The sequence below is a fragment of the Lutra lutra genome, chromosome 7 (assembly GCF_902655055.1).
Source record: "Lutra lutra chromosome 7, mLutLut1.2, whole genome shotgun sequence".
Classification (NCBI taxonomy): domain Eukaryota; kingdom Metazoa; phylum Chordata; class Mammalia; order Carnivora; family Mustelidae; genus Lutra; species Lutra lutra.
The window spans coordinates 113,655,312-113,675,684 of record NC_062284.1 but is presented as its reverse complement, the minus strand read 5'-3'; the positions used below and the strand labels follow the sequence as shown (position 1 = coordinate 113,675,684).

General features: G+C 38.4%; 1 protein-coding gene across 2 annotated transcripts in view; it reads right to left on the bottom strand.

Annotated features, from left to right (window-relative positions):
• Positions 1-1,762: 1,762 nt before the first annotated feature.
• Positions 1,763-20,373, bottom strand: part of GARIN2 (golgi associated RAB2 interactor family member 2) — a 31,482-nt gene continuing 12,871 nt past the window's right edge. The window contains exons 3-9 of one of the 2 annotated variants that reach the window (XM_047739303.1): positions 20,123-20,285; positions 17,227-17,426; positions 15,946-16,489; positions 12,465-12,712; positions 6,034-6,062; positions 2,392-2,470; positions 1,763-1,874 (exon numbers count right to left, since the gene is read on the bottom strand). In XM_047739303.1, coding sequence (XP_047595259.1) covers positions 2,457-2,470; positions 6,034-6,062; positions 12,465-12,712; positions 15,946-16,489; positions 17,227-17,426; positions 20,123-20,281 — 1,194 coding nt within the window. In that variant the 5' untranslated portion in view covers positions 20,282-20,285 and the 3' untranslated portion in view covers positions 1,763-1,874; positions 2,392-2,456. Of the gene's footprint in view, positions 1,875-2,391; positions 2,471-2,749; positions 3,557-6,033; positions 6,063-12,464; positions 12,713-15,945; positions 16,490-17,226; positions 17,427-20,122; positions 20,286-20,373 lie in introns of those variants that run through there. The other variant, XM_047739302.1, reaches the window with a different exon arrangement.

Genomic DNA, 20,373 nt, shown 5'->3' with positions numbered 1-20,373 from the left:
CCATCTCCAAAATAGAAACTGTTGGTTTATATATACCCATAACTTAAAAATGGCCCTAATGGTGATCCCATAAAGGTTGTGTGGAAAACTATTTCACTCTTGATTGTGGAAATGGGGAAAAAATCCTTTTCATCTTTGGAGCAAAGAAAGGAGGAGGAGGAGTTCCCTGGGAATATGGGCCAAAGGGAACGGGTAGAGGATTTTCCTGTCCAACAGAAATATGATGTGAGTCACATAAGTAATTTTGTGAGATATTATTTCACAGCTAGCTAAGAAAGTACAAGGAAACAGATGAAATTAATTTATAAATTTTAACCTGATACATCCAAAATATTATAATTTAAGGGGCGCATCCGGCTCTCTGCTCGGCAGGGAGCCTGCTTCCTCCTCTCTCTCTCTGCCTGCCTCTCTGCCTACTTGTGATTTCTGTCTGTCAAATAAATAAATAAAATCTTTAAAAAATATATTATAATTTAAACACATTATCAATATAATTATTGAGGTTTTTTTGCTATTTTTTATACCAACTCTGCAATATTTGCTGTATATTTTATACTAAAAGTATATCTCAATTCAGATGCTAAATTTTCAACAGTTGAAGTGAAAAAAAATGTAGCCTTACCAAAACAACATGCTGATGTTTAATGCAAAAAATATTCGACACTGCTTCAATTTTTAAAGTTAAATTTGAATTAATTAAAATGAAAAGAGATTTAAAATTCAGTTTCTCAGTTGAACCAGCCACGTTTCAAGTGCTCAGTGGTGACATATACCCGGTTGCTACCATATTGGACCATATATTTCTAGAGGTTTGTCTGTGGGATGGAAAGGAGAAGATGGAGCGGAGATGTATTCCTTGCTATGACTCAGGTCACAGTAGAAATACCAGTACTATTTGCTATTAGTGTGAAATTTGAGATAGATATCTATATATATCTTTTTTCTCTAGCTGCATTGTTTTGAACAAGTAACTTAACCTCTGTAACTCCACTTTCACCATCTGTCTGTAAAACAGGAAAGTAATAACACCCTTCAGATTGTTGCGAAGCTTGAGAAGGCAAAGCACATGGTAGAATGACTGGCAGCTTTTTGAAAAGGAGTAAGTGGTGGCTTTTAAAAATCCAAATTATTCTTTGGATGGGGACCATGTATAGTTCTTCTATATTTAAAGGAGTAGAAGTAGGGCGCCTGGGTGGCTCAGTGGGTTAAGCCTCTGCCTTCAGCTCAGGTAATGATCTCAGCGTCCTGGGATCAAGCCTTGCATGGGGCTCTCTGCTCAGCAGGGAGCCTGCTTCCCCCTTCTCCCTCTGCCTGCCTCTCTGCCTACTTGTGCTCTCTCTCTCAAATAAATAAATAAATAAATAAAATCTTTAAAAAAAAAAAAAGGAGTAGAAGTTGTTAAAATCCTGTTTGGAAATGGCGTTCACTGATTCAGTAAATACTATCTCTCAGGTCAGGTGCTCAACACTTAAAACACAAAGAATGAACACAGTCCCCACCTTCAAGAACCTTACGGTGCTTAATGTTAGAAACAACAAGGTGTTGGGTTAAGGTCCAAGTGAGAAAAGGGAAACCAAAGAGAGTAACAGATTTATCCAACAACCCCAAAGAAAAGAAGCCCTACAGATAAAAATTGAGTTTATGAATTGAAAACCTTAATAGTTCTATTTCTCTACCTTCCTTTAAAATTGATATCCACAATTATAATAGCCAAGATTTAAGAAGTTAGATTGGCATGAACTTAAATGCTCAGTGATTGATTAGTAGTAGCCTTTATTTCTGCCACATGGAAGACACTGCTTTTTTTTTTTCTCTTGTGTTGGTTGTTATTTCTTGAGCCATGCTTGTTTTTTAGTTTAGTAGTTTGTATTTATCTAACAAAAAAAAAAAAAAAGGAAAAGTCAGTTCAATTCAAAGGTCTAAAATACAAAATATTTTAAAAGTTATTACTGGTAAGTATAAAACATTAAAAACTACATATGAGTAAAATAAGTGATTGAAATAAGTAAAATTGCATCTTTAATATAGCTTCTCTTCTTATTCTAACAATAAAGATCCTCTGGACAGATAAGATCTCATTTTTGAAATCTAGATGTTGAAGTGATGTTAAAGGAAACTCCTTAATTTCTTAAAATTTTTGTTTTTAACAGCTATTTCTGGAGTGCCTGGGTGGCTCTAACCCCTGTGCTGACATTACATTTTGATCCTTGAAAGATTCTAGGGCAGAAACCACAGGAGACCCTCAACATCCCATTCCACCTCTATTGTTACTACAATAGAAGTAATAAGATTCCCTGCTCAAAGATTCAATTTGTTGACAACTTTTTGTGCAAGCGTCATATCTGACCTTTATAGCTACAGTGATTTATAATTGTAAAAAAGAAAAATTACCTTTCGGTTGTCTTACATGTTTTTTTTCCATTGACCTTTTCTTTTCCTGTTTTACTTTCCTTTCCTCACATCCATTCCTCTGAGAAAAGGGGACACAGATGAGGCATGAGATTGAGGGAAGTAGATTGACATAAGAGGAGGGAGCCAGAGGGCAAATGAAAAATAGTGGGTAAAGTGGAAAAGAGAGAGGGAAGTGAGGAAGAAAGGAAAAAGCCAGAAGCAGGAGAGAAAAAAAGCACAGAAGGAGAGACAACTTAATTTGGTCTTAAATAAAAAAATGTCTTTATTCTTTCCAATGGAGCCCATTGTTAAATTTCACAAACAGCTTCCCTTTTTGGGTCCACCCACCCTTTCTCTATTTAGACTGTGTTTCATAAACAAAGACTGAACCTGGCTGCTTAGGATTTCAAGGAATTTGATTTGCAATAGTTCAGAGAAAAGTGGAAAAGAAACATGGGTTTGGATGGAGAGGACATGCCCCAGATTTCATAAGCAATTTTCCCCTGTGGTCTTTCTCAGCTCTCTATCTTTTGTCTAATTGCCTACCATCTTGGGAAAATACCATTGGACCATAGGTAAACCTAAATTTGGGCTTCCCGCAAAGAGATCAGCAGAGCTAAGGTGAGTAATACCTAGATAGGTAAGAAATTAAAAGTCAAGAAAAGGGAGAGATGGACCCAGATCCAGAGAGATAGTGTCAGCCTGGACTATGCCTTGTAGCCTTGTCATAAAAAGAGTATGTGTGCAATGCCCCTTGACAAAGCCTTACTCAGAAAGGAGAAAAGTGTCAAACTGCTGAGAGATTTGAGACATGAATAAGAGACCATGGTCCCCAGGTATGGGTGTAAAGGAGTTGGGTGATGGTGAACCTGAATAGGTTAATGGTACCATTTTTTTTTTGGTTTTGTTTTGTTTTGTTTTGTTTTGTTTAATTGCTACGGGAACTGCTTGGAATAGAAATCAGATTCACCGACTCATTTTTTGTCTACATTCAGTCTAAATTCCAGGGACAAGGAAGTAAGATTCTACTAATCTTTGCTCTTCTTGGGGTAGGAAGTGTAAAATGAGAGTAAGTAAGTATGAAAGGGGAAAAAAGTGATTCAGAGGAGTGTGGCAACGGGTAAGGAAATGCTAATCAGAGGGAAAATGGAAAAACTATGTAAGCCTAAGTCAGGAAACATGGGAAGACAGAGAGAGAAGTGGGAAGAATGAGAAAGCATGTGAAAGAAAACAAATGAGGAAAATAATTAATACTTTGTGACAACTGCAAGCTAAATTTGTATATTGTATCACCCTTGTGATTCAAGCTGAGAGTGGAAGTTCACTGCATGTCGGCTGTATCTTTGCTTAACTCCTGATTTCCAGAACCTGATTTCAAGCTGCCTGCTGAGTTTACAAAGAGGGGTCACCAGGACCCCATACGTATCAGCTTATGACATCGTAGCAGCTGAGAGGGCCTTGGGACAACTAAACATGCACATATAGATTCCTCATCTATATGCACACATATTTGATAGCTGAAGAAGCTTGAGGTCCAGAGACCTCACACCCGTGGAACAGAGGAAGTGCATTTAGAACTCAAACCTGGGACTTTTCATTCTAGATGTAGTATTTAACAGCTGGTTTCTTCATCGTTTCCTTCCAGATTTCCTGGAATTCCTTTTCTCAGCATGTATCATGGACTCATTACCTCCTGCTTATGTTGTCTCCCAAACTGTCATCCTCAGGTTTGTTTTGCTTTGTTGTTGTTGTTTTGTTTGTTTGTTTGTTTGTTTGTTTTTGTCCCCACAGGTAGTCAGTCAGCAAACTTTGCTAACTACATATTCATGTCCTTGTTGCCGTCCAACTCTTTTACACCCAGTTCAAGACTTTGGCACCTTTCACCCTGGACGATTCTAATGACTTCCTATCTGTAGCCTCCTCCAGGTCTCTTAGAGATGGCAGTTAGAGTAATCATTCCAAAATACAGCACTAATTTTGTTAGTTCTGTTTTCCGGTGGTTCCTCCTTCCCTACTGAACTGTACTTTCCAAACTGCCCAGCACGGCTCAAGATTTCCAGAATCTCGCTCCTGCTTTGCTTTCCAGTGGCCTCTCTCTCTATTCCTAAATGGAATATGCCCAGCATGGTCCTATTCTTTGATTTTGCTCACACCAATATCCAGGATATTCTTATTTCCCTTTCCTAACTCAAAGACTGTCTCTTCCCTTCAGAAATCTTTCATGATTTTCTCTCTTGAGCTAAAACTAGGCACTCCACTTTCTTCTCTTAAAGCACCCATAAGATTCCATTTTATGTTATTTATGCCCATGTCTTGAGGCCTGGCAATGTCCTGTTACCTATTTTTAATCTCTCTACAGAGCCTCAGATATACTAGATGGGCATCAAATTCTTGTTCATTTGAACGAAATTGAGTTTGTGCCAGAAGACAGGCGAAAGAATCAGTCACATATAGAATGAAACTAAATCAGCATTCTACATTAATTTTAAATTCCCAAGGCTTGAACAACTAGTACTTTGGGATGTATGTTATTAGCTATTGTACTAATTACATGCTAACATGCTAATTAACTATTAGTGATAAGGCTGCTGCACGACTAATCCTTGCTTTTAGGAAGCAAGAAGCTTGCCTGTTGGACATCTCTGGAATTTCTAACAATTAACTGCGATTTCTTTTGGAAATAAAATTTGGAGTAGGAATTTAATAGGTGAAAATGCTATATACTGCAAAGGAGATTTTACATTTTTCTTCTAAACTATGATGGCATTTCCTTACACTGTCCTTAGGTTCAGTACTGTAGGTTGGACTGTAAAACCACATCTCAGTGAAGTTCACCTGGTACTTTTGGACACTAAAGCCCAGTGGGAAGGCCTACAGACAAAAATCCTACTGATAGAAACACCTATCCTCTGTTTGCTTCTTTTTGGGTTGGACTCTCGCAAATGTGACTAAGAATTCCCTTCCCATGGTCTTGGGTTTTAAAGGAGAAATATTTTTTTCTTTTCATTTAAGTCCAGTGAAATGGGCCTCTCTGTTCCTTCCATGATGTTCTTTGATGCGTATGACTGGAGCTGAGGCCCGCCCCCCTCCCCAACCCCCGACTTAGACAGCAGTTGAGAGGTGGGTCAGAAGCAAGCCAGAGGACACAATGTCCACGGCTGCCTATAGGACAACTCCTGTGTCAAAAACTTGTTAAGAAGTCAAAAGATGCTGAGTCATGAGAATAGGTAAAGAAGCAGAGGCCAAAGACACAAGAAAGAAGAAAAGAGGGGCTAGATGAGTTCAGATTTACCAAGAAATCTGGTTGTAGACCACTTCCCTTCCAAATCGGCAAGGACAAAAGGCCCTGTTGTTGGGGTTCTGCCTGCAGAGCTGGTCTGGGAGTGGTTCCTGCCCAGTGAGTCGGATTCAGTACTCTGCCCGCACAGACAAAAGTGCTGTGATGCCTGCTCCTTGAGAGAGAGTACGCGGACAAGCTTTGAAGAAGGGTTCCTGCACTGTGGGACTCTCGGAGTGGAGCAAAGGGAATGCACCAAAACATCTAGCCCCATTCCTTCGCTCTTAACTACCCTGTTCCTGCACCCAGAGGTGACTACTGGATACCAGAGGCCACAAAGAAACGTAGAGGGATTCATTCCATACCTGAGGTGACCGAGTCAATTCTCATGCTCCTGTAAAAGCAAACAGCACATTTCAAAATGTTGCCAGCGTAACCACAAATATTTAGAAGAGAATGACTAGGTATGAGATAACTGGCCATTCTCTGAATGCTTTGTAGGTAGTAATGAAACATGTTTAGCAAGCCTAAGGTATTACATAATAACACATTTTAGAGTAAAATTTACCTACATTTATGTTAACATGCCAGCTACCCAACCTGTAAAAGCCATAGAAGTGAATAGTATATAATAACACAGTATCTATTTTTATTTTCCCTATCACCTGGCACTCCGTGAGGCTGTGGACATCACCCTCCTACTGCCTCTCCCCTGTCTGAAAACTCATTTGGGGCTGAGACTGAGCTAATTACTGCTAATCAGGGGTTTACATAGAGTCTCTTGTGTTGGGAATATAGGTTCTCATAGAGACGTGGGCGAGATTCTGGATGCCTGGGATTAGAAGGTGCCCACCTCTGCTGGCTTTTCATCATAATCTCTATGGCCCTGATGGAGGGTGACAGCATTAGGAAATTTTGCAGGCAAATAACATGCCCAGCTATTTGCTCAAGTAACTGCATTTCTTATAGTTCACTGGATCAAATAAGAGGCTAGCTGTCAGTTTTTCAGATCATTTCACTTTCAGAAATGCCTTTGGATAAAGAAGTTTTCTGCATTCCTGATTTTTATAAAGTTAATAATAATAATGAAAATACTTGTTTTCTTAACCTCATTAGCATCTGAAACACAAACTTCAGTCATTTAATTTTCACCAAATCTTTGTTTCTTGGCTATAATTTCAATACATTTTTTGGAAGCATTGCTGTTTGAGTAAAATAAAACATTAGGGAAGAATAATTACCCTCATACAATAGCTTCCCAGATTAATGTATCAAGACATAATTATGATCCATTTTAAGGGACCTGGCAGGGGCACCTGGGTGGCTCAGTAGGTTAAGCCTCTGCCTTCGGCTCGGGTGGTGATCTCAGGGTCTTGGGATTGAGCCCTGCATTGGGCTCTCTGCTTGGCGGGGAGCCTGCTTCCCTGCCTCTCTCTCTGCCTGCCTCTCTGCCTACTTGTGATTTCTCTGTCAAGTAAATAAATAAAATCTTTAAAAAAAAAAAAAAGGGACCTGGCAAAGAAATCCAGGTTGAGGTCTACAATGGATCTTTCTGAAATAGAGGTTAAATTTGTAATTTTCTAAGGAGTTGGCAAATAAGTGTTCATGTAGCCATCACCAAATAGGTCAGGTGATTGACATGAAGGTTGAGCTTACCGATAAAAGTTTTTCAGAGACTGGGAAATATTAAGTAAATGTACTTTAAAAAAATAGGTGCAAATTAAATTGAAGCCTGACATTATCTTCTTTAAAACAAAGGGAAGAGTCATAGTAGCACTATTATCAGGGTATGAGAGGGAATATAAATTCTCCATAAAGTAAATCCTTCACTTTTAAAGGACCTAAAGTGATATTATAGACGTCTCCGTAGTCTTTCACTCATCTAGATTGAAACTGCTCAATTTACATTGTAAACACTAATAAATCTGAAGACAAAATATTCAACAAGTTCATCCTTTAATTTTTCTTTTTCATTTTCCCGAAGTATACCATTATAAAACGTCACTGAAATCCATGGTCTTGGAGAAGAGAAATAGAAAGAAATTACTTATCACTTTCACAGGGTATTGTCTTAACCCTACAAATATCCAAGGAATAAACTGAATTCCATTCTGTTCTTAGATATAACATCTTCCATTCATAATGAACATTCTCAAATTAGGCTCTAGCTAGTAATTATGTTCCAGATGCAAATATGCAATAAAAAAGAATCCATCCTTGATTAAGTTGGGCTTAAGAGGATTGCTTGGAGCCAAAATTTGTTTTTTGCTTTGTTTGTAAATCCTCTTTGTGTTTAGTTACAAATGAGGAAATTGAGGTCTGACAAAAATGAATTTAACTTGCCCCAAAATAGAGGAAGCAGGATTTGAACCCAGGGTTGTCTGAAAGCAAAGCTCATTCTCTAGCTGCTATGTCTTCCTTAATGCTCTAATTAATGCCTCTTAGCATAAGTTTTGATTTTAAAACATGCATGTAATCATAATAATGGTTATGTACAATAAAAGTTTAATGGAAACGTCTATCAATAGCTACAACATATATTAATTAATCACCAACTATGCCCAAGCACTGTGGTTTCTTATCATCCTTTTGTAGAAATAAAACACCATTGTATATACATTTTTCAGAATTTCACTTTTCTAGCTTGCAGTTCCTTATTAGTCATATAGGTCTTTTATTGAAATTCTCTATTCTTTTCCTAATGGGGATCTGCTGTTTCACGAAATTAACATAATATTTCCTGGTTAGCTCTTCTTCCACCAGTCATGGTTTGGATTGCTTTCAGGTTTTAACTACAAAACATGTGTTCAATTAAGTTATTTTCCCTTTTGAATTACTTCTTTGACACATGTTCCTTTAAGTCAAGCTGTATAATCATTTGTAGTGTGAATTGCTATCACTCTTGAGAAAGTTCCCACCATTTACAGTGACCCACTCAGTGTTACAGTTAACATCTAATTGAAAGCCAACTGGTAATTGCTTAACTTGTATTTCTTTTTTTTTTAATTTTTAATTTTTAATTTTTTATAAACATATATTTTTATCCCCAGGGGAACTTGTATTTCTTTAATTATTAGTGAGATTGATTCCTTGTTAAGTGTTTGTCTTCTGGAGTAAATTTTCTACTCATAACTTTAACCCATTTGCTAATTGGATCCTTTACAAATTCCCATCAGCTATATCTAGATATGGGAGGTAAAACCATTATAGATCATCTAAGTAGTTATTCTTTCCCTGTTCCACTGTTACGTTTTTCTTTACTTAAAATGATTTTTGGGAGATAGATATTTATAATTGTTAGATAATCAATTGGCCTAGAACTGATATTTCTTTACTTAAAATTTCTTTACTTAAAATGACTTTTGGGAGATAGATATTTATAATTGTTAGATAATCAATTGGCCTAGAACTGATATTTCTTTACTTAAAATTTCTTTACTTAAAATGACTTTTGGGAGATAGATATTTATAATTGTTAGATAATCAATTGGCCTGGAACTCTGTTCCCCAAGAGCTCCACCCTTCTTTCAGATCTCTGCCCTTCCTCAGAGGAGCTGTCCCTGACCACTGAAAGATATCCTTCCTCCTCCTCGAATCCCTATTTCTATTCTGTAACTCATTTTTGTTTTTACCACAGTACATTCCAGCTGGCAGAATGTATTTTGTTTGTGTATGATCTATATTCTTCACTAGAATGAAACAGCCTTTAACTTATTTTCACAGCTGTACCCCTAGTGCCTAACACATACAAAGTGCTCAGTAAATATTATTGAATGAATGGATCAAACTTTGCTATCGAAAAAAATTTTTTTTAAGATTTTATCTATTTATTTGACAGACAGAGATCACAAGTAGGCAGAGAGGCAGGCAGAGAGAGAGGAAGGGAAGCAGGCTCCCCGCTGAGCAGAGAGCCCGATGTGAGGCTCCATCCCAGGACCCTGGGATCATGACCTGGGCCGAAGGCAGAGGCTTTAACCCACTGAGCCACCCAAGTGCCCTCAAAAATTTCTTTTGTTGCTTCAAAGGAGAAGTGATCTTTCTTATGCAACTGAAGCAATTCAACCATTCCATTTTCTTCTAGTTTATTTTAGTTTTAAAATATCTGACTCTTTACCCATCTGAAATTATTTTTTGTAGTACAGCATAGATCTTTAACCAACATATTCTAGAGTTTTGCTTTTTTTCATGTTTCTTTCAGACCTCTATCAGTTTGAATCTGTTTTACTATCATAATTTCTATATCCTAAACTTTTCACTGGTGTTTCTGATGGCCGTTTAATTATAATATGGCTTAAGGTTTTATACAACCTCTAGACATTTTCCAGCCCCAGTGGTTTCCTTGAGATTCTTACCCCTATTTTTTCCACGTACTTTCTATAATTGTATAATTTCTCTGAGATATGCTATTTAGATAATTGGTACTGTATTAAATTTATAAATTAATTTAGGCCTTGTCATCTCTGTTGTCTTAAATATAGCTGCCCAGGTAGAGAGCTTTATTTTCCTTATTGAGGTCATCTTGTGCTTCTGCCACTAGAGTTTTATAATTCCATATATACAGATCTCTTATCACTCTTACTAGATATCTGAATTTTATTGCTGCTTTTGAAAAACACATTCTTTTTCAGTGCATTTTTTTGTTTGTTAATAAAAATCATGAAACAAAAAATATTTTGTGAGTTTATCTTATAATCTGTGACCTTCCTAACCAAAACTGTTTATAAACCAATATATTTGATGATTCTCAAATTTTCTAAATATGAATTTCCATGTGCAAAGAGTGATTTAAAAAAAAAAAATCTCATATTTATCCATCATATTTCTTTGTTCTATTGCAACTGCTAGACTCCCTTATATTATATCACATAGAAATGTTAATAAGAACATCCTTAATTTGCTCTAAGTTTTAAGTAGCACACTTCTAGAATTTCTTCATTAAAAACAATTTTGGCTCCGGTTTGGAATAAATATTTTTCACTATGCTGAAGGAGAACTTTTCTGCATTTTGTGGATCTTTATCAAGAATATCAAAGTCTCTCAAATATATTTAAGTATCTATGATTTTTTTCTGCTTTTCTTTTGAATAATGACTTATACTGCAGTTTCCTTAATTTTATATTAAGCTCACTATGTTTTGCATGCTAAGATTCTATGAATTTACCATATGTTGTCTTAAAGAGGATTAATCGAGACTTTTCTTTCTTGTATTGTCTTTCCAGCTTTATAATCCAGACAAATTATTTGCTTCAAAAAATTAGGAGAATATAACATAATTTTTCTATATTTAAAAGAAAACTTTACATTAAATAGAGGTAATTCTTAGAATGTCTAAAACACTGTCCAGTAAAAATCACAGCTGTTTTTTTTTTCTTTAATGGGAGCTCTTGGATAAATTTTTTCTATGTTCTCAAGTGCCAGTTTGCCTCCTTGCCTTTTTGTTAAAGTCATTTATTTAACTTAGGGTTTCAAAGTTATTGAGGAAAAGTTGAATATAATCCTTCTCAGTAACATTTTACTATTGTTCTCATTGATGATGACCTTTTAAATTTCTAATTTTATTATTTATTTATTTATTTGAGGATTCTATTTACTTATTTGGGAGAGAGACAAACAGAGCGAGAGAAAGCCTGAGCAGTGAGGAGAGGGAGAACCAGACTCCCCCACTGAGCAGGAAGCCCAATGTGGGGCTCAATCCCAGGACCCTGGGATCATGACCTGAGCTGAAGGCAGACACTTAATGAGCCACCCAGGTGTCCCTAATCTTTGATTTTTTAAAAAAAGTTGTCCAGTGGTTTGCCTGTCTTGTCATTCTTTTTGAAGAATCAACCAAACTCTGTAGCACTTCAAATTACTTTTAATCTTTCTCATTTCTTTCTTTTTTTTAATTTGTTTTCTCCTGTTTGTTTTTTATACTTAAAATGATTTTAGACATAATTCATTACATTCCCTATTTCATTCTTGCTCAAGTAAACATTTAAATCTCTAGGTGTTTCTGTGGTTTCTTTTTAAGTGTTACTTTGAAATGACTGGATTAACTTTTATCTTTATAATACAAGAGTTCTCTCACATATTCAGCTTGCACTTGAGTATTAAAATGAAGAAAACAGGGGCACCTGGGTGGCTCAGTCGGTTGGGCACCCAATGCTTGATTTCAGCTCCAGTCATGATCTCAGGGTTGTGAGATGGAGGCCTGAGTCAGGCTCTGCGCTCAGCTAGGGGTGGCGGGGGGGTTGTGAGGAGGTGGGGGGTGGGGGAGTTCTGCTCCAGGATTCTCTCTCTCTCTCCCCCTCTCCTTCCACCCCTCCCCCACCTGCACTCTCTATTTAAAATATTAAATAAATAAATCTTTAAAAAGAAATAAAATTATGAAAGTATTTTTTTGATGATGAAGTTATTTGTTGGAAATGTAGAAAAGCATAAGAAATATGTAGAGAAGAACATGGAGAGAAGTATAAAGTAAAAGCAGAAGTGCCCATAGTCACTCTGGGAGACGAGTGCTTTTACTCCAAAACGTGGACACTCTGCTTCTATCCTATATTCTTCAACACATGCAGTTGACACCAGAGAGCCTAGAATGTGAACTGAAGGGTATGAGAAGTTGACAGGAGGATAAAAATTAGACAAGGTTAAACCAGATGTGGAGAATGAAGAGACGACTGGGTCATCATTCAATTACATCATAGCTATAGCTGAGAATCTTCAGCAACAAATGCCAGAGCGGCAGAGACGTTAAAGTATACACTTACTCATGTTACCTCACGTCTTAGCACCCCTGGCATTTCCCCACCTCACATACCTGGATTCTTCAGCCTTGAGAGCTAGGCTTTTAAATTCAGTTGTCCTTATTTCAGAGGATCTGGCGCTCAGCTCTTTGGATGAACTTGTATCACTTTCTTCTTGAGTCAAGGTAGTATGAAAACATCGTTCACCTTGGAAAGTCAGCGTTACATTTGAGATGGTGACATGTTTTGAGGATTCTTTGAACTCGTTCTTAATTTTTGTATCTCGTAGACACCCAGGCTTCAGAGTGTTTCCCATTTTTTCCTTTGAAAATAAATAGCAGCAAATAAGGTAACAGGACAGCATTGCACAAAAGTAGATAATTTATGGAGCAAAAATACCTAATACAGCAATCATTTCATTCTGTATCTACTGGGTGCCCTCAAGTTCACAAGTGCAAGGTTGAGGAAATGAGGCTTGGTGTTGTGTGGAAGCTGATAGTCTGGGACTTGACACCGCAAATTCAGAAGCTCATGTGTTTGGGTACAACCCTGTCAGCTTACCCCAGAAAATTAGTACTTAATTACAGCATTTCCTTTTTCTGAATTGTTGGGACAAAGAAGGTTGTCTAGAAATACCTTGCCACCTACTCCCCAATCTGATGTTGCTCTTAATTTAAGAGTACCAAATAGGTGAGGGGACGCTTGGGTGGTTCAGTCAGTTAAGTGTCCAACTCCTGATTTCAGCTCAGGTCAGGATCTCAGAGCCTTGGGATCAAGCCCCGTGTCAGGCTCCGCACTAGGCTGGGAGTCTGCTTCTCTCCCTCTCTCCCCCTCGTTCTCTGCCCCTCCCTCTGCTTATGCATGCTCTCTCTCTCTTTCAAATAAATAATAAATTAAAAAAAAAAGAGTATCTAATAGGTGACATGAGTCATGTCTTTTGAGGCAAATGAGTTCATTTTTCAAAAGAGTTAGAACCCACACCTAAAACTAATACTGTAAAATCTCTCCTGTTCTCCTAGTTTCCTGGGTTCTATTAATGGACCACCTCTCTAGCCACTCACTGCCTTCCTCAGAATCTGTCTTAGGCCTCTGAGCAACGAGTCAGCTGGTCCTAAACACTGTGTCTCTCTACTATCTCCTCCCACCTCCTCATTCCTCCCATGGCCACTGCCTCATTTACCACCTCTATTAACTTCCCTGGAAAATAATACAGTACTCTTCTTCCTTAAGGAAAAACTTTTTTTTCCATCAATGAAAGTAACACATATTTACACATTTATTATAGATCATTTAGAAGATCCTCTAAGATATAAAGTGGAAGGGAGAAAATTATTTCTTGGGGTCACTGGCCAGAAATAACTACACTTATGGCACATTTCATTCAGGCTTTTTGTCCTTTTATTTTGTATGTGTCTGCTTTGTGATAACATTTCAGTTCTATATCCTACATTGTTCACTTGATTTATTAAAAGCATTTTCCTCATGTCATTACAAATTGTGTGTAAAACTGCTTGAATTTTTTTGGATTTAAAGTTATTTTATTGTAGGAAACAGAAAAGCATAAAGAGGAAAAACATTAATTGCCTATAATCCCACGATCTGGAAATAAGCTGCTGTTAATAATATGACTTCTCCCCCCCACATTGTTTATGAGCTTATACATGTACTTTTATGTAATAGGGATCATATTTAATTTTTCACTCAACTTTTTTCAATCATGAAAATTTCTCCAGGTAAAGAAAAATTTCCCAACAATTTTAATAACTACAGAGTAGTCTTTCACTTAACAAATATGTTCTGACTGTCTATGATCTTGCCAGATACTATGATCGCTCCTGAAAAAGATTAATACAGCACCTGCCCTTCATGGATTTATATCAATTTATTGACTCCCTTGTGGTGGGTGTTTAGGTTCCTTCCAAATTTTCATTATTTCATTTTGACAAACGTGATATACAGTATTATTAACATCTTTATAGCTAAATTCTCATTCTTCATTCTGATTAATTCCTAAAGGAAAATTCCTAGAAATGGAATCACTGAGGCAAAGGGAATAAACTTTTTTAGGCTATTTTTTTTAAAGATTTTATTTATTTATTTGCAGACAGAGATCATAAGTAGGTAGAGAGGCAGGCAGAGAGAGAGGAGGAAGCAGCCCCCCCCCACCCCCCGCCAAGCAGAGAGCCCAATGCGGGGCTCGATCCCAGGACTCTGGGATCATGACCTGACCTGAAAGCAGAGGCTTTAACCCATTGAGCCACCCAGGTGCCCCTAGTCTCTTGATTCATAATGATTTCAAGAAAGTTTGGGCTAATTCTTATCTCTGCCATGAATCTATGTGACTTCCAAGTTGACCACACCTTTACTAACACTGACTATTTTTATTCTTTCAATTAACAGTTTCACAGGCTTTTTTTCTAAGTTTGCATTCCTTTGGTTACTGGTGAGGTTGAACTTTCTCCAGTGTATTTATTGGCAGTTTTCTTCTTCTGTAAAATGTCTATCCTTGCCCTTTGTGATTTTTCTATGATGGGCCCCATGGAGGATTTCCAGCAGTAGGTCCTCAAACTTATGCCTTTATCTACAATCCATGCTATCATCAGAGTAATCTTTCTAAAAGCACAGTTCCTTCACTCCCTCACACAGAGGGTTTTTTGTGGTTAAAGTTTTCCCAGAGAGCAATGTCCATACCTCTTGATTTGGCATTCAAGGTTTGCAAACAACTTTCCAATCCTATAACCTAATATTTTCCACATAAATTATGCTCCAGCTGAACTGAACTACCATTCTTGGATACCGCTGTGTTTTTCCACTTTCTAGCCTTTTCTAAACCCACTCACTTCTTTTGGCACTTTATTTTTCTATTTCCATCCTCACTTCTATCGATTGAAATTTCACCCCATCCTTCAATGTAGTGCATACTTTTATACACATTTGAACCTTAAAATAGCCCTTATGTGACATTAATATCCTTGTTTTGGAGATGAGGAAACTCATGCAGCTCAAACAGCTCCAGTGGTTTGGCCAAACAGTTATGCAGCAGGGCAAGAATCCAACCCAGGTCTTCTGACCCTGGTCCCGAAGCTCCTTCCATCTCACCACAGCTTTCTTTTTTTTTTTTTTTAAGATTTTATTTATTTTTTTGACAGACAGAGATCACAAGTAGGCAGAGAGGCAGGCAGAGGGAGAGGGGGAAACAGGCTTCCTGCCAAGAAGAGAGCATGATGCAGGTCTTGATCCCAGGACCCTGAGATCATGACCAGAGCCGAAGGCAGAGGCTTAACCCACTGAGCCACCCAGGCACCCCTCACCATAGCCTTCTAATACTGGGTTAAATGTGATGGTAAGGATGGTCTCTGCCTCTTTCAGGATACCTCCTGTAACTCCTTTATACCAGTGTTTAAGGCTAATATCCCATTATTTAAAATTAGGTTACTCAGAGCACATTCCATAGTATTTTGATAAGCAGTATTCAGGAGTTAACAAAGAAGAGTGATGTTGGTTATCACTCTTATTCTTAATTATTAAGGAATGAACGTCTGCCATGTCCCTTACCTTTTCCTCTTGCTTGGCCCTTAGTATGTCATCATTTTCAAACACCACTGTGACCTCCGAGCAGTTTGGGACGTCACAGAGGTCTGTGACTTCTGTGACTTCTGTGACAATATTTATATCTGGGGCCTCTGTGACCTCATTTTCTGGAACATCTGTGACGTCAGTGACATCAGTGACATCGGTGACATCGGTGAAATCTGAGAAATCAGTGCTTTCTACGGCATGTACAGGTTCTGAACACAAGCACAAGGTTGGGCTCTGTAGGGTTGTGGAAGCTGCAATATCCATGATGTCCCCCGAGCCCGTGATGTCGGTGCTATTCGTGATTTCTGAGAGGCTTGAGACTTCCGACAATTTGGAAACTTTGGCTTTTTCCTCATTCAAGATGGATATGAGTTCCACCCACTGACAAAAGAGGGTGTCTTGTTTACACGCAGGGGCGCAGAGCTGTAGGTAGTAGGCTCGACCACTCACCAGCTTTACTTTGAGGCGCATGTTCTCAGCATCGTGCACAGAAAGGGTCACAAACTGCAGAGGGAGGAACCTGAAAAGAATCACAAAGGTCATCTGGGAGCCTGACTGGAGACCTACCAAAAAGCTTTTCCTTTTGTGTTGTGTAGCAGTTTGCAGAGTGAGATGAAGGACAGCAGGCTCGTCTTCCAGACAGGCCTGGGCTGGGGCAGGCATAGGGTTGAGCAGAACCTTCTTGTGGCCACCATGTTCCTGCATCTGGCTTTTAGTTTTGAGCCTCAAAACTTTGATTTTTTATTACATGGAGCCAGGCTGCTGAGAGCTCTCTCACTCAAATTATATTCCTAAGACTCTGATGAACAATAAATAAATAAATTAATTAATTAAAAATCAGAGTATCAACTATTTATCGTGAGGGGTTCTCCCACTTTGTTAATCCTGCAAAGCTGAGAGTAGTTGAGTGATTGCTCTAGGTCATACGGCAAGTTAGTGGCTTGAGACAAGACCAGAGTGAATTCTGATAGAAGCTGGGATGCTGGGGAAGGAAGAGCATGTTCTAGACAGCCAGTTTCTAATGACTCTTCAGTTACTGTTACTTAGGTCTGATTTTTAAAAATTAACTACCTGTTTGACTGCCAGCTTGTCATAAGCTGTTTCCTAGACTTTGAGGACATGATTCTTTGCCATTTGTAGCAGGATGCAAGTGAGATACTCCCTTGGAGCAAATGTCATTGGTGTTTTTATTTTCAGCTTCTCAGGGGTAAAGCATCTTTTCTGAGAGATCCTTAACCTCTTCCCTTTGTAACTCACCTGGTGAGCACCAGGTTCTGCGGTGAAGGAGATGTCAGGAGACTTTGAAACAGGGATTTTGTGTTTTTCTGAGCTTCAGGTGTCAGATGTGCCAGAAGCATCACGTTGGGGGTCTTGCGGGTTTCACTGGAAGAGCAGATGCCTACAGTCACCCAGTTGGCTCGGTTATGAAGGTAAATGGATTCGCCTCTCCTGTTAACCTAGGGTAGAGAACAGGAAGAGGAGTTTTCTGCTAAAGTGCATGGTCCTGACAACTGTGCTTACCTGAAAGGTTCAGGAAATAAAGGAGAAATGAACCGTGATGATGCATTTGTTTCATTACTCGCTGATGCGAATTCCTGGAGATTATCACAGTGAATGGACAGACACAGTCCCTGGGCCATGGAGATTCTATCAGGGAAGGTGAACATTAAACAAGTGTGTCACTAATTATTATTGCAGGAAATATTACCAAGTACAAGTTCAGGGTGCTGTGCTGTGAGTCATATAACAAGAGACTTGATTTAAGAGGGGATACAGGTAGTGATGTGCTGGTAAATGTGTAACAAATACCTGTTGGAAGATATACACGTTTATTATATATTTTAATGATATAAAAGATGAGTAACACACAATTTACAAATAATAATATACACAAAACTTTATTTTAAATTCAGTGTAGTCAATTGATTCTCACAGCAGTCTTCATTGACCTTTGTCAAACTCTTATATCTGTAACCTAAAGAGCATAAAAACAGTAAAAGGTAGTAAAATAATAGGAAAAATAAGGTTTGAGTATATGAGCTTATGTGATTTAATTTTTAATAATATGTGGAGTGTCTGGTTGGCTCAGTTGTTAAGTGTCTGCCTTTGGCTCAGGTCATGATTCCAGAGTCCTGGGATCAAGCCCCACACTGGGCTCCCTGCTCAGTAGGGAGCCTGCTTCTCCCTCTCCCACTCCTCCTGCTTGTGTTCCCTCTCTCACTGTGTCTCTCTCTGTCAAATAAATAAATAAAAACTCTAAAAAATTTTTATAAAATCTGTGTTTAATGATGGACTCACAAATCTTCTGAACATTTACTAGTCAGCCAGCTCCAGCACACCCCAGACACAGGGTCAGAGAAATCGCCCCTGAGGAAGAGACCTCTGGCTGAGACCTGAACAAGGTGGGAGTTAAACTGGCTGGGTGGACAGGAGAGCTTTTCAGGCAGAAGAACAGCAGATGCAAAAATCCCAAAGTCCAAGAATCTTGGCCAGTAAAGTCTCTGATAGTTGGAAGAAAAGAACCAGACAGGGACGTGAAGGAAGCCAGAGAGGGGCAAAACTTGATGGTTTTCTCAGTTGTACATTAACTCAAAAACACAAAAAATCACTTAAAAAACAAATATATATATATGTATATATATATTTCTCCTCTGAAAGAGGTTGTAGCCCACACTAAAGACCTGCCCAGAACCATGCCTGATTAACAGAATCCAGAATCCATTCAGTACTGCCCCTGAGGGATGGTGCTCTGGCTCAAGGTTTAAATATTGATGAACCTTGGTCATTGTGGTTTCATCCCCTTGCCAGTGCTTGCTTTCAACAGGGCCATGTGGCCTAGGCCCAGCCAATCAGACACAGTGGGGGGCCTCCTGGTGGCTCCGGGAAAGGTTTCTCAGTCCTCACAAAAAGTTGCTATGATGAGAGCACCTCTTCTCTTTCTGGCAGCTGTTTGCATGTAATGTCCTGAGGGGAGCTAACTTAAGGGGGGGGGCTAGAGCACAAGAGAAGACCTGGGTCCTCCAGGACTCCCTGCAAGGGAGCCGATGCCCTGTGGCTCTTTTACTTTGAGATAACTGTTGTTCTTTTTTGTTTAAAGTTGGGTCAGGGGCAACTGTGGCAACTTGCTTCCAAAGACATACTAACCATAAAAGGTTGTGTATGTTGAAGGAAATAACTCACCCAATTATGATATGGGGCATGTCTACCTCCCTCCCTCAGGGTTCGTTAGAACATGCAAAATGTTGTTTGAAAAGGGGGTAGGAAAGAAGTGTGAAAAATTAAGAAGTTTATTAGTAGGAAAGAAACATGTAGAAGGTAAAAATCATCAAATCATTACTTATCACATCTGTTCTGGGCGTTACTTAAACATTAGTGTTCTTTAAACACCTGCCTCTGGTGTTCTGGAGGGTGAGGAGGTCTCCCTAGAACCCAGTCATCAGGGCAGAGAACACGTTTATGGAAGAAGTGTCTGTTGTCTTCCCTGTCTCCCCTCTGTAGAATCAGCTGAGGGGCTGCTTGAATGGGTGTTTTGTATTAGTCTTGGTCATGGCCTTACTATGGAGTTTAAGGGTACAGCCTACAACAGTGAACTCATTTCCCCATTTGTCTGAAGATTTTAATGTTGAATGTCTAGGGAAAGCAAAACTGCTCTCAAATGTGTTGAAATGCAGTTTCATTCATGATGTTGGTACATTTCTATGAGAAGAAATCTCTTCTTCCTGACAATTTGACAATTTTTACTTTCAGAACTAGAGCCAAAATTCATTATAAAACTCAGTCGTGTCATAGATGTTATTCTTTACAATGTCTTCTAGATTTAAGAAAGGAGCTATCTGAATGCTTTCCTATGTCAGGATGTTCTGAATTCACTGTAATCTCTTCATGACATCTTGGGAAGGTTATGATAGAATGACAATTATGGCATTAGAACAGAATTCCTAGGTGAGAGTTTGCTGGGAAAATTTGAAATGAATTTTCCTTTAACATTATAATTATTTTAGGTTGGTTAAAGTCCCAAAATTGTTCCCTTTAATTGTCTCATGCATTCCTTTATCACATTTAGAATAATTCTCCTCTTAATATTCTCAATTTCTTTGAGAAAATTAATCACTGAAGTTATTGGAACTTAATTCAGGGCTCAAATATTATTTACCTGGATAAAATTGCTCTCTAATATGGGAGGAGATACAAAAGGGGCATACTCTCCTCCATCCAACATATTTTGAAGATTTCTTGGATCCTGGGAGGTTGGGACAGAGATGGCATCTCGCTCATTGATCCTTGTGGTAGGGTTCCTCTTGTTCTTCTTCATGGTGCTTATATACAAACATCAGAGAGCTGAGGGAATGGGAACACAATGAACAGATACAGAGAAAATTTAATATAATAAATTTGCCTCCCTTA